The following is a 14,164-nucleotide window of genomic DNA, read 5'->3' as shown; positions in this document are numbered from 1 at the left end:
GTTTGAATTCTGGGTGGGTATTTACGGGATGCAAGCATGTCATGGGATAACTGTGTTGTGATATGCACGGACGGGGCTCATTCAATGACTGGGAGGGTTAGCGGTCTGGTCACTTGTGTCCAGCATTTAGCCACTCTAGCTAAGTGGACCCACTGTATGATTCATCGCGAATCTCTTGCATCAAAGAAAATGTCTGAGTCTCTTGAGTCAGTTTTAAAGCAGGCAGTGCAAATGGTCAATTTCATTAAAGCACGGCCATTAAATGCACACATTTTCCTTGCTTTGTCAGGAAATGGGAGCTGAACGTGAGCAACTCCTATTTCACACTGAGGTTCGCTGGCTCTCCAGAGGTCGGGTTTTACATCGCCTTTATGAATTGCGTTCAGAGGTGAAGGCATTTCTTGTTGATGCGAAGTCCGACCTTGCACGGTACCTGGACAACCCCCTGTGGTTAACGCAATTCTCATACCTTGTAAACATTTTCGACAGGTTGAATTTGTTGAACACATCGATGCAAGGGAGAGATGCCAACATATTGCTTCTTTCAGACAAAGTCAGTGAAGTCATTGGCAAATTGGATCTTTGGCGTGATCGGATGATTAATAAAAATGTTGACGTTTCCCAACTTTGCTGACTGTGTGCAAGAGACAGGGATAAATATCTCTCCTTTGATTAACATAGTCGCTCAACATGTTGAATGACTGAAACAACAATTTGGCCATTATTTCAGTGAGGATTTCAGTTCATTTGCTTGGGTCAGATCCCTTCAGTTGCCCAGGAAAAGACCTTTCGGTTGACATGGAGGAGCAGTTAGTCAAATTAAAGAGCAGCACCAGATTGCGACACCTCTATAGCTCTTGCTCTCTGTCTTCATTTTGGTTGAGTGTGATGACTGAATATCCTCAGTTGTCTGATGCCGCCCGAAAATTGCTTCTTCCATTCACTTCAACTTATCTGTGCTAGGCCGGGTTTTCAAAATTGAATGCCTTGAAACCAAGTACCGAAATCGGCTCCAGGTGGAGGATGACATCAGGCTTGCGCTGTCCAACACTGAACCGCAAATTGCGCTTCTTTGTAAAAAGAAGCAGGTGCAGGTGTCCCACTGATTGATTTAACAATGTCATGGCTAAAGAGCCACGCCCTTCCTCCCAATTTGCATCATTCGTATGCAAATGTGTTTAGAATGTAAGATGAATGTAATGCAACATGTTTTACATGTAAAATAGTTCACGTTATTACAGCCTAGTTCTCTTGTTCAAAAGTACTTAGTGTTCAGAAACATTTTTGATCAGTCATGTTCCTTACCTGTCAGTTATATAAAAGGCATTTTAAAAAATTCTAAAAAGTTATGAAAAGTAATTTAAAAAAGTACAAAAACACAAAAGCAAAAATATCTATCTATCTATCTATCTATCAGTGTATCTATCTATCTATCTATCAATCAAAAATATATTATATAGATTACATAGATAGATTTTATATAGAACAGATAATCATAATCATTACCCGGTCTCCTACAATTTGTGTGTGTGTGTGTGTGTGTGTGTGTGGGGGGGGGGGGGTTGTGACATAATAGGGGAGGCTTCGGGGCATGACATGATAGGGGAGGCTAGGACGGCAGAGAACGTATCGATGACATGGATGACGCACAAAATCGTTATCCAGATGATAAAAAAACACCACCCGTGACGGTTAGGAAAGGTGAAATAGAATGCATGTTATGCATGTAATTGTGGTTCTACTAACACTACTAACACTAACTGCCAGAGCTACCCTTCTCTCAGAACAGGAACTTCTGGAACAAAAAGGTTCCAAAGACAGAATGTTTCTATATGAAAGGCCTCAACATGTACTGTATGTACACACATACAAGAAGGTATCCAGGTGTTAAAACATCACCTCTAGTGATGATCTGGTTTTCATAGATCCACAGTTACATATGTAACTAGTGTTTTACTCGTGTCTCTCTTTTTTGTTTGTTTGTTTGTTTATGCCTTTTGCACTTACAAGCCACCATACAAGTCAAGTAGAACCTTAGATGCCCTGGCAAACACAATTAGAGCCTTGTTTGTGTGACACAGTATGGGCATTTCTTCATTTGCAAAATGGGAACTTTTTACCGCTTAAATTTCAGAAAGGTATAACTAGTGGTTACGATTCCTAATAAAGAATACAAAGGCAAACATCACATAACCTTGAGCAAGATCCCTTATATTAACACTCTTTGCGTCTTCATGGCCTACTTTGCTCTCTCAGCCCAGCTTACTAACAGCTTATAATATGAAAAGACATTTTATTTATTGTACGATACAGTACTTGTATATTTTACAATAAGCCTGTATAGAATATTCTAGTAAATTATTATATTTTATTATGTTATTGTAGTAAGAATAAAGCTGTGTTGCAATATTGAACCTAAGATGTGAAATTTGTTTGTTAAAGGTTGCATCAGTTCTCTGAAAAGTGGACTTGCACCTTTAATCATTAGGGTAACATGAAGGATAATTAGGATGGTGCAATATCGTACATACACAAATTCGTCTGTGGATTTAAATGACCAAAATTCAACGAGAGTGTGAAGTCATTAAGCTGTTTTGTCTTTAACACCTTTGATTAGTCAAATACCTGTGAGAGATTCTCCATCATTAAATGTGAGAACTGATAACTGGCCTCTCAGGTATTATCTCAGATGACAAACATTACCTCATTGTGTCTTGTCATGGTGCAACACAGGCTAACCAGATTTCAACCAGTATCCATCAAAGGTTTGTGATGCTCACACAGCATATTTATTCTTATCTGAGTTCATATGTTTTAAAGAGACTGCAGCAGATAGCAGACACTAATCAAAAGGTCAAAGTAAATTCCTCAGCTCATATATGGGGCATTAAGTGTATATATTAAGCCATATAGGCCATTCATGATGAAATGTGTCCATGGACAGCATAAACAATTAGAAGGCAATGAATGATACACCAATCTGGTGAAAATGCAATATGCTAAATAAACCATTAGGGAAACATGAATGATAAACAGGATGGTGTAATATTGTACACAGAATCAGTCTGTGGTTTGAGATGACCAGAATTAGATGAGAGTGTGAAGTCATTAAGCTGTTTTGTCTTCAACACCTTTAGTTGTATACCTTTGAGAGATTCTTCACCATTAAATGTGAGAACTGATAACTGGTCTCTTAGGCGTTATTGCAGATGACAAACATTACCTCATTGCAGTGTGTCTTGGCATGATGCAATACATGTTAACCAGATTTCAAACAGTATCCATCAAAGGGTTGTGTACTTTTTGTAATAATCAATATTTCTGCTTATTCTCCATACATAAACACCAATGTAAAAAGTTTGTGAATAAAAGCAATAAACAGTCAAAGACATTTTAGACACTTTTAGAAAGTGGGTATTTGGAACCCAATCTGTTACTAGGTTGCCACTGAAGGAGCCCAATTCCCAACAACTGAATTCGAATGATGTGACCATTTAATATCAAGGTCAGATTCAAGTTCAGGTTTTTCCAAAAACTCCCAACTGTCCAAGCAGAGCTTACTCTATGTCTGTAGGTATGTTTGAGGTCTGAAGTCTGCACACAATTTTGGTATTAAATCCTCATTACATGGGAGTAACTCATCTCCAGATACAGTGCTTAAACATTAACTTTATAAGTACATTAATGTATTAGAACAAGTAAATATATTACATAAAGTAATTACTGCTAAGTCAAGACTCGCCAAACTGATCGACTCTTACCCAAAAAGATCGAAGGCTGTGATAAAATCTAAAGGTGCTTCAACTAAGTATTAGTTTAGGGGTGTGCACACTTATACATCCAGGTTATTGTAACCCCCCTAAAATGATTCTTATTATTTTTCACTTTAATTATTAGGTTAAAATTTTACACAGTTCAAAGGGGGAATAAATCTGGAATGGGATGTTCAAAAAGCATACCGGTGTGATGCTCAGGTGTCCACAAACGTTCAACCATATAGTGTATATTTTTCAATGTTTTTATATTTAGAATACTGACATCAAATTGCATTTCTATGTTTAATGGTAAATCCCACAGGGTTAAATATTGTGGTTACAACAAAACATAAGATATTGCAGTCGGATTACAACTCCTTACGAGATTGGAAAAGTTACATTTTCCAGAGATTTTTAGTAAACCAATACCATAGAGGTCATGTGATGGGTCAGGTGATATGAAATGTTTATGTGATGGAAAGTGATGTACAGTAATAAACTAAATCCATATTGAGCTGATAAAAGTTGAATGTTTGCATTCACTAAATCAAATTTTCTCCCCTGATTACACTCTCGCATCAACTCTTTAGCATCTTAACAACATTACTGTTCAGGCAATTACATTCGATGTTACAGGGGTTCTCAAATGTTCTGCAGCCAGGGACCATTTCAGCTAAATTTATTTATTTATTTATATTTATCCTTTATTTAGCCAGGAGTCCCATTGAAATACAAGAGCTTTTCTTCCAGGGAGTTCTTGTCAAGATAGCAGCATAAATAGTTTTACACAGAAGAAACAATTTCATACATTGAAACATATACAGTACAAAAAAGTAACATAGGAGAAATAGCAAAAGAGAAAAGACAGAGGCCATACCAGAGATATCCATAACTATGCCCCCCCACTATGTAAAGCACTTTGACGGTCTAGAAAAGCGCTATATAAATGTAACTGTACCTAACTAAATAACTCATTTCACCTCAAGTCAGTAATTATGTACAACAACATCATGTTTCCTTGAGGGCAGTTTGCAAAAGACCTTTGAAAGTATTCAGAGAAGGAAGTGTTTCGAAGGTAATAGTATTTTGCAACTCATTCCATGCCCAGTTCATGAACCCCTTCAGTTACTGAGGTCTGTATTACACCCAATCAACCAGTCAAACAGGCTAACAACTATAAAAACTAATTGAAAAATATAATAAATTCGCTGGTTGTGATTTCCAACACTGTCAAAAAAGATTATTTCGCAGAAATTAAAGATTAAATCGCAGAACCCAGGCAGTGCTTTACGGATCAGACCCCACTATGAAAACCATGGTAGTAAGTAATGTGAGAAGGTGTTTTACTATACAGTAGGACAACAAGGCTGATGTCCAAATCAGTGCACTATAAGTGACTCCATAAAAAATAATGGAGAGGCAGATACAGGGGGCAGTGGTGGCTTGATGGTTAAGGCTCTGGGTTACTGATTAGAAGGTTGGGGGTTCAATCTCCAGCACTGCCAAGCTGCCACTGTTGGGCCCTTGAGCAAGGCACTTAACCCTCTCTGCTCAAGGGGCGCTGTATCAAGGCTGACCTGTGCTCTGACCCCAACTTCCTGACATGCTGGGGTAAGCAAAGAAAAGAATTTCACTATGCATATGTATATGTGACCAATAAAGACTCATTATACAGCAAGTGTTTACAGTATCTGACAGAGATATGATGTCACATTAAAGCATCCCAAAGGTAAACCGGTGTTGACTTTTTTTTTAAACCCGAACGTATTTAAGTCAAGTAGGTCATACACAGCTAGCTTGTGGGTTCAGATAATAAAATAATGTGTACAGTTAGACATATTGAGACTGAATAAATTAAAAAAAAAAAAAATTCCTAGGTGGTGATATTTTTATAACGCTATAATTGGTAATCTCCTAAATAATTTCAAACTTTTTTTTAAATAACACAACCAAATGGAGTGGATAGGGAGCCTCATTACAAATGCAACCCATGCTAATGTGGATACAGCACTTCTCTGCTTTCCACATGAGCCAGACTCCTGCCTCCGAACAGCTCGTTTCGTTGTTATTAGATTTGTCATGTACATTTTAATGCTTCCTACAATACTTATGACTGTTTTTGGGAATCTGCTGGTCATCATCACGATTTCCTATTTTAAACAGCTGCATTCTCCGACTAACTTCATCATCCTGTCACTGGCTGTCGTGGACTGTCTGCTTGGGTCTATGATCATGCCTTTCAGCATGGTGAGATGGGTGGAAGGCTGCTGGTTCTTGGGGGAGATTTTTTGTAAAATCCATTCCAGTTTAGACATGACACTAAGTATTGTGTCCATCCTGCACCTCTGTTTGGTTTCTATTGACCGATACATGGCCATTACCGACCCTCTGAGTTATAAAATGAAGGTGACAAATGACAGAGTGGTTGTGGGCATTGCTGTCATTTGGCTCTTCTCGTTCTCATTTAGCTTTGGAGTGGTACTGTCTAATGTAAATCTTGACGGTTTGGAGGACCTTTTAATGCTGAGCTCCTGTGTTGGAAACTGTGCTTTGATTTTTAACAGACAGTGGGGAGTCATTGCTGCCCTTGTGGCATTTTTCGTTCCGGGAACTATCATGAGCTGTCTTTACCTTAAAATATTTCATGTTGCACGAAAACAAGCTAAAGTAATGGCTGAAAGAACTACTATTGGAAAATGTGAAACAAAGAACCGTTCTTCAGAACAGAGGGAGAGAAAAGCAGCTAAAACTCTAGGCATTGTAATGGGAATTTTTCTGCTTTGCTGGTTGCCATTCTTCATTATGACTATAGCTGATCCATTCCTGAACTTCTCAACCCCTGTAGATGTTTTTGGTGTCCTAGTGTGGTTTGGCTACCTTAATTCTACTTGTAATCCTTTGGTCTATGGCTTTTTCTATCCCCGTTTTCAGAAGGCCTTTAAGATGATCATATCTAAATATGTTTTTCACCTTAATGACTCCGGCAACCTAACGCTCTAATTAAAATTGTTCTGTAAAATCCATATTGTTTCTTTTGCATTATACAGAATACTCTTAACAATTAAAAATTGTAAATACATTTAGTTGTTATCCAATATAGATAGGTTTTATAAGATAAGATCTTTTGCCACATATTACATTTCTAAGGCCTAAGCACAGAATATTTTCTTTGGTGTAGTGAAGTCACACATCAATAGCCAGTTCAATGACAAAGACCAACCTATTATAAACGGACATTATAGCTGGCATCATGTAGATCAGTCAAACTGATAATGGGTGATTAAGAAGGAGAGTGTACATAAAGTACAAAAATAAATTAATCGTTTGAATCGTTTCAAGTTACCCTCTAAATAAAAGTCTTTCAAAGGTGGCAGAATGTTTTGAATCTATACAAGTACGATTAACGTTTAAACACTTCTGTCCTTACCGGCCAAACACTAAATCACAAATCATAATCAGGGAAGTAAGCAAGAGGTTAAATGTTTTACAGCCAAGACCATTTCCTTGTTGTAATGTACCAGGTCCTAATACATTACCAGTACACACCTGCTCATGAAGGGTTTTTTTTTTTGTTTTGTTTGCTGTTGTTTAAAAAAACATTTTTTTTTTATTATTACTTCCTACTAGTTAAGAATAATAATGAAGACACTGACACTATGAAATAACACAGAATTATTCTGTGACCAAGAAAAGTGTTAAACCAATCCAACCTATTCCATATTTTACATTTTTAAACTGTATACCTTGGCATACTTTGTCATACATCTATAACTTCATAAGTGAGCTTTACACAGGAAGTTTCCAAGTGCAGAGCTCCTCACTGCTTCTCATGAGTTCTATATGAAAACTTGCACTTGTTTGAAGTATATCTTATTTAACTTTTAAAAAAAACATTTTGATTTAGAAATAAATCTGTACATGCGTATTAAATTCACTATTTACATTTGTATGAGAAACAATAAGCCTTTATGACAAAATACATATTCAATCAAGTGTGTCCACCAATTTGACACTTTAGTGTAAATCTACTTCATCATTAGTAGACAAACTCCATGTTTGTAGTGATGCACTACAAACATTACTGGGGGAAAAAAAAACTATTGCAAGATTCATTTGTGTAACTGTCTCCGAAAAACGACTTCCAAGTGTCTTATCCAACTGAACCAATTAGGGAGGTTTAATACTCTTAATATAATCGTACAGTTACTGATAAGAATCAGGACAATGACAGCAAAAAAGTATATATATTGTAAAAGATATTGTAGGCCGAATCCACTAGAGAAAACTCTAGGTCTGAAGACAGTGTGTCACAATTTTAAAGTTTTTATGTTTGAAAATAGTTATATCATAGTACAACATTAAAACATTAAAAGTCTCTGCCGTAATTCTCATAGTTCATCAATAGTGATACAAAATATGTGTAGCAGCTCATCATAATCAATGAGGTCTTCTAAATATTGTGATGCAAAAAATAAATAAATCTGCAAATAGGTCAACTTAGGTGAATATACATATTGCAGTTTATACAAATCTTAACTGGTCAATGTTGGGCAGCTTCAAAAGGTTAACAGAGTTAGTATATCATAGCTAAGGCACCAGAATCTACAGTATAAGGTCAAAAAACTATGTCTATGATGTGCAACTGAAAGCTCATCAAGAAAAACAACTTCTAAAAGATGTATATGAGGACGTGACAACATTCAGGCTTTAACTGAATTGACATAAACCTACTATTAAAAATGAAGTCTATTATCAGACTTCTTAAATGATACAGGTAAAAATGGTATAAGATCAAACAACACAAGTAAAGATGTAGTCCTGATTATAGGAGTAATATGGTAAAGTACCTATACTAATACGGTTTCTGTTGGGTCATGGGGCCTAAATCATGGACTAAACATTTGATCTGCATGAATCATATATATCACCTGCTAAGATCCTAAATAGATCAAAGGGAATGCTTTCTTGGCATAAGGTTTGATCATTTAAATGCATAGATGTTGTACCAAGCATAAAAGATGATGACTGTAAGGGGATAATCAGTAAAATACGTTAAATTGTTCAGTATAACCAGATGTCATATAAGTAAGTAAACTTACTTAATGTAATTACAATCTTTTACTTGTCACTCAAACTTGTTTGCCAGAAATGTTTGTGCAAAATCTTCCCGGTATTGCTAATGATCAGGGAGTTACTGTTTTGCTAATAATTAGGGAATCCTATTAAACAACAACAACATATTAGGGAAACGTGTGAAGTCAATACATTAGTGTTTAACACCTTTGATTAGTCATGTACCTGTGAGAGATTTTCCATCATTAAAAGTGAGAGATTGTAACTGGTCTCTTAGGCATTATCTTAGATGTTTGCCAAACACAAACATCACCTTATAACCTCATGTGTGTTAGAAAAACTATAAACATGGTCACAAATTAAGAAACAGAACTGCAGTTCTCTGAAGAAAAAGCCTTGACAAGTCTACAGGTAATGCAAAATGGACATGAAAGTGGACATTAAACAAAATGTCTTCAGACCTGTACTACTGAGGCCAGTAAAAAATATTGGAGCCCACATCAGTCAACACACACTGACACATCATGAGGGCCATACTAATACACCCAATAAATGGCCAATAATAGTACATGTATTGATATTTTGTCATGTTTACTCAAATCAAGAGACTCTGATTTCCATTTTAAGCTTGCTCAATCTTGCAGCTTAGTGCTGATTAACTACACACACATAATGTCATGTCCACCATAACTGCTGAATCCTGAATCCATCTGGCCTTATCTAATTGCACCACTTTTTTTCCTTTATTCTTCCATACACAGTCCAATTTACAGTTACAGTTTCTAAAACATAAATGTCTCTGTTGTAGAGTAGATCTTGGTTTATAGTTCAAACCAGATGTATGATAAAGATATGGTCTAATCAGGACAGCTCTAAAATTTCTATATAAAGTATATACACATGTAAGAGCACTTAACTAGAGACTAGAATTTATAAGGTCAATAAATGATAATTTAGGCAACTGAAAGGCCATCAAGGAAAACAATATACTTGGGCAGATTATTTCTAATGGCTGTCATAAGTAATAGCAAAAGCACATTTGTTTATCAGGTACATATAAAAAAGATACAACATCCAGTCTCTGAATCTCTTTACATAAACCTCAGGCCTTCTCTAAGTTGGCATCTATGATTAGACTTAGGATCATGGAGCCTAAATAATGAAGGAAATATTTTTACGTGTATGATTCATATATTTTTTCATTTTCGTATCTGTTAAGATCTGAACTAGATAAAAGGGGCTGCCTGAAACTAGTTTATAATCAAATTAATCAAACATATATTTCCTAATAAAAGGTTTGCGCATTTAAAAATTCATAGACATTGTACCAAGCAGAAAAGCAGATGACTGTACGGTGCTAATGAGCAAAATAACTCAGATCTCGCAGTATAAACAGATGTCAGGTAAGTAAGAAAACTTTCACGTCAATCAAACTTTTGCCTCTAATTTTAGAGCAAAACTGGAGCCCACATCAGGCAATACACCTAGCCACATCATGAGGGCCATACTAATATTCTGAACAACTGGTCACTGCTAATATATGTATTGACATTTCATAATGTTTACTCAAATCAGTATCAGTATAACACACCAATCAGTAACATAATTACAGAGAAACCAGATTGTTATTGTTTTATCATGCTATAATAACAGCTCTGCTCATTCAGACTAAAACATGTTCACTATAAAACATGATGGAGATACAGATACAGATGGTGTTTATATGGACAGATATACAGTGGTGCTTGAAAGTCTGTGGACCCTTTAGTGTTTTCTATATATCTGCATAAAGTTGACCAAAAACACCATCAGATTTTCACATAAGACCTAAAAGTAGATAAAGAGAACCCAATTAAACAAATGAGTCAAAAATATTATATACTTGGTCATTTATTTATTAAGGAAAATGTTACAATATTACACATCTGTGGGTGGCAAAAGCATGTGAACATCTAGGATTAGTAGTTAATCTGAAGGTGAAATTAGAGTCAGGTGTTTTCAATCAATGAGATGATGATCAGGTGTGAGTGAGTGAGCGTCCTGTTTTATTTAAAGAACAGGGATCTCTCGGAGTCTGATCTTCACAACACATGTTTGTGGAAGTGTATCATGGCATGAACAAAGGAGATTTCTGAGGACCTCAGAAAAAGAGTTGTTGAAGCTCATCTCACTGGAAAAAGTTAGAAAACCATCTCTAAAGAGTTTGGAATCCACCAATCCACAGTCAGACCGATTGTGTACAAATTCAAGACCATTGTTACCCTCCACAGGAGTGGTCGTCCAGCAAAGATCACTCCAAGAGCAAGACGGGTAATAGTCTGCAAGGTCACAAAGGAACCTAGGATAACTTCTAAGCAACTAAAGGCCTCTCTCACATTGGCTAATGTTAATGTTCATGATTCCACCATCACGAGAACATTGAACAACAACGGTGTGCATGGCAGGGCTGCAAGGAGAAAGCCACTATTCTCCAAAAAGAACCTTGCTGCCTTTCTGCAGTTCACTAAAGGTCACGTGGATGAGCCAGAAGGCTACTGGAAAATGTTTTATGGATGGTTGAGACCAAAATAGAAATGTTGGTTTAAATGAGAAGCGTTATGTTTGGAGAAAGGAAAACGCTGCATTCCAGCATAATAACCTTATTGCCTCTGTGAAACGTGAATGGTGGTGATAGTATTATGGTTTGGGGGGCTGTTTTGCTGCATCTGGGCAGGACGACTCGCCATCATTGATGGAACAATGAATTCTGAATTAAACCAGCGAACTCTAAAGGATAATGTCAGGATATCTGTCCGTGATCTGAATCTCAAGAGAAAGTGGGTTATGTATCAAGACAACTAGTAAGCACACATATTGTTCTACCAAAGAACGGTTAAAGAAGAATAAAGGTAATGTTTTGGAATGGCCAAGTCAAAGTCCTGACCTTAATCCAATAGAAATGTTGTGGAAGAACCTGAAGCGAGCAGTTCATGTGAGGAAACCCACCAACATCCCAGAGTTGAAGCTGTTCTGTACTGAGGAACGGGATAAAACTCCTCCAAGTCGATGTGCAGATGATCAACAGTTACCCCAAACGTTTATCTGCAGTTATTACTCCACAAGTAGGTCACACCAAATACTGAAAGCAAAGGTTCACATACTTTTACCACTCACAGATATTTAATATTGGATCATTTTCCTCAATAAATAAATGACCAAGTACAATATTTCTGTCTCGTTTGTTTAATCGGGTTCTCGTTATCTACATGTATGCCTTATGTGAAAATCTGATGATGTTTTAGGTCATATTTATGCAAATATATGGAAAATTCCAAAGGGTCCACAAACTTTCAAGCACTAGTGTATGATGTCACATTAAAGCATCCCAAAGGTCAACCGGTGTTCACTTTTTTAAAACCCAAATGTATTTAAGTCAAGTAGGTCATACACAATTAGTCTGTCAGTTTAGATAAAGTAATGTGTACAATTAGACATATTGAGGCTGAATCAATTAAAATGTTTTTTTTTTCCTGTTTGGTGATACTTTTATTACGCTATAATTGGCAATATGGTGATTAATTTTTTACTTTTTTTTTTTTTAAATAACACAACCAAATGGAGTGGATGGGAGCCTCATTACAAATGCAACCCATGCTAATGTGGATACAGCACTTCTCTGCTTTCCACATGAGCCAGACTCCTGCCTCCGAACAGCTCGTTTCATTGTTATTAGATTTGTCATGTACATTTTAATGCTTCCTACAATACTTTAGAGAAACCAGACTGTTATTGTTCTGTTATGCTATAATAACAGCTCTGCTCATTCAGACTAAAACATGTTCACTTTACTGAAACCCATATGAGCAAATGTTTTGGACATGCTGAGTTACACTACTGCTCATAGCTCACTGTGTCACACATGAGCCTTTACACAACTGCAGCTTTCCTGATGTCATTCAAAAGTCCATGTATCAGGCGAGAAAAGAAAAAGCCTTCTCAAAAATGTAGCATGTTTAAAATATGCACAAAATCAACAAGGTCAAGGCTACCATTTTTGGACACTTTGGTGCATGAATCTCTGATTTTCAGCTCAAGTTTAAGGTGCTTTTTGAATTCCCATCATTGATTTCACTTTTCATGTCATATACAGTCCAATTTCCATTTACAGTTCTGTGTGGTTGTCATGTTCTGGGCCAAGGCTCCTGTTGTTTCCCCGTTCCCTTATGTTCCTGTGTATAGTCAATTTCAATGGCTATTCGTCGGTTTAAGGAAGTGATGTCTTTGTTCTTCAGACAAAGTTGTCAAGCACGTTCAAAACAACAGCGGGAGGCGCTTTGTGCACAGTGAGGTTGCGATAACGTATTTAACTGTGAAATTGCAAATGTCAGTATTAAAGTTAGGACCATGTTGTTCGGTGGTTGGATGCTCCCTCAGGTCTGGATCTAACCTACTTTCAGAAATTAAAGTGTTTTAGATTTCCAAAAAACGAACCACACAATGTGATGCCTGGAATGCAGCAGTGAAGTCAGAAGGCTGTATACTAATAATTTTATCTCTGGTAAATAAATGTCATTTTTTGCCATTGAATTATTTGTATTTCTTTACGTGCACTATTTAAGTATGATGTAGCATAATTTGAGCCAACATTGTGCCACCGTCATTGTTTTCATGTGTAGCTAGCTAGCATTTTGATACGTTTGTGGTGAAAATGCCAGGTTTGTATTTCCATTACATTTCTAAAATGTTCCGTGGGTTATAATTAGGAAAGTAGCAGTTCACATTAGTTATCTAGCTATCTAGTTTGATGAGTAACATTTTACAATAAAAGCTGTATTGTGTAACATTAGCTAACTGCATAAATTTACAAAAGATAACAGTAAACAACAATTTTCCATCACTTATTATGCTTGGTTAATGTTAATTCCAACATGCACCAATGCATTTTACACAATAACAATAGTATTTGTTAACATTGTGCATTAACCCAATACAATGTCCATTAATAACCCCCCCCCGCCCAATCTTAGCACCGAACCATGCAGAGTACCAAACACAACACAAATGTCTTCCACATTGTACGAACAAAATGTTCTCAATTTTCCGCTAAAGAAATAATTTTAAGCATCCAGACAGCGATACACTTTTGCCACATCTCTCACATAGACACACTTGGTATCAACCAGATAATGGTACATGTCTGGATAAGTTACTTCAGTTAAATGTTTAATGTTCTGTATGAAAATTTGTTGGGGTCACTGAACAGTTTGATGATGCAAATAATATATTATGGCCTTCGCAGTCACCATGTCTCAACCCACCTGAACACATGTGGGAGAGTTTGGAGGATTGTATTAGAC

At 36.5% G+C, this 14,164-nt stretch overlaps 2 protein-coding genes across 2 annotated transcripts in view; one reads left to right on the top strand and one right to left on the bottom strand.

Moving 5' to 3' along the window:
* taar11 (trace amine-associated receptor 11) overlaps positions 1–14,164 on the bottom strand; it is a 60,765-nt gene that overhangs the window by 9,313 nt on the left and 37,288 nt on the right. The gene's annotated exons all lie outside the window — the stretch shown is intronic.
* Positions 5,635–6,784, top strand: LOC128618244 (trace amine-associated receptor 4-like). Its single transcript, XM_053641774.1, has one exon. The coding sequence runs from the start codon at positions 5,709–5,711 to the stop codon at positions 6,753–6,755; it is 1,047 nt and encodes a 348-aa protein (XP_053497749.1). The 5' UTR covers positions 5,635–5,708; the 3' UTR covers positions 6,756–6,784.

The sequence above is a fragment of the Ictalurus furcatus genome, chromosome 2 (assembly GCF_023375685.1).
Source record: "Ictalurus furcatus strain D&B chromosome 2, Billie_1.0, whole genome shotgun sequence".
NCBI lineage: Eukaryota > Metazoa > Chordata > Actinopteri > Siluriformes > Ictaluridae > Ictalurus > Ictalurus furcatus.
This window is presented reverse-complemented; position numbering and strand designations above follow the sequence as displayed.

Bases quoted from the DNA above. Each gene is read 5' to 3' on its own strand.
- LOC128618244 (XM_053641774.1), top strand. From the start codon at position 5,709: ATGGAGTGGATAGGGAGCCTCATTACAAATGCAACCCATGCTAATGTG.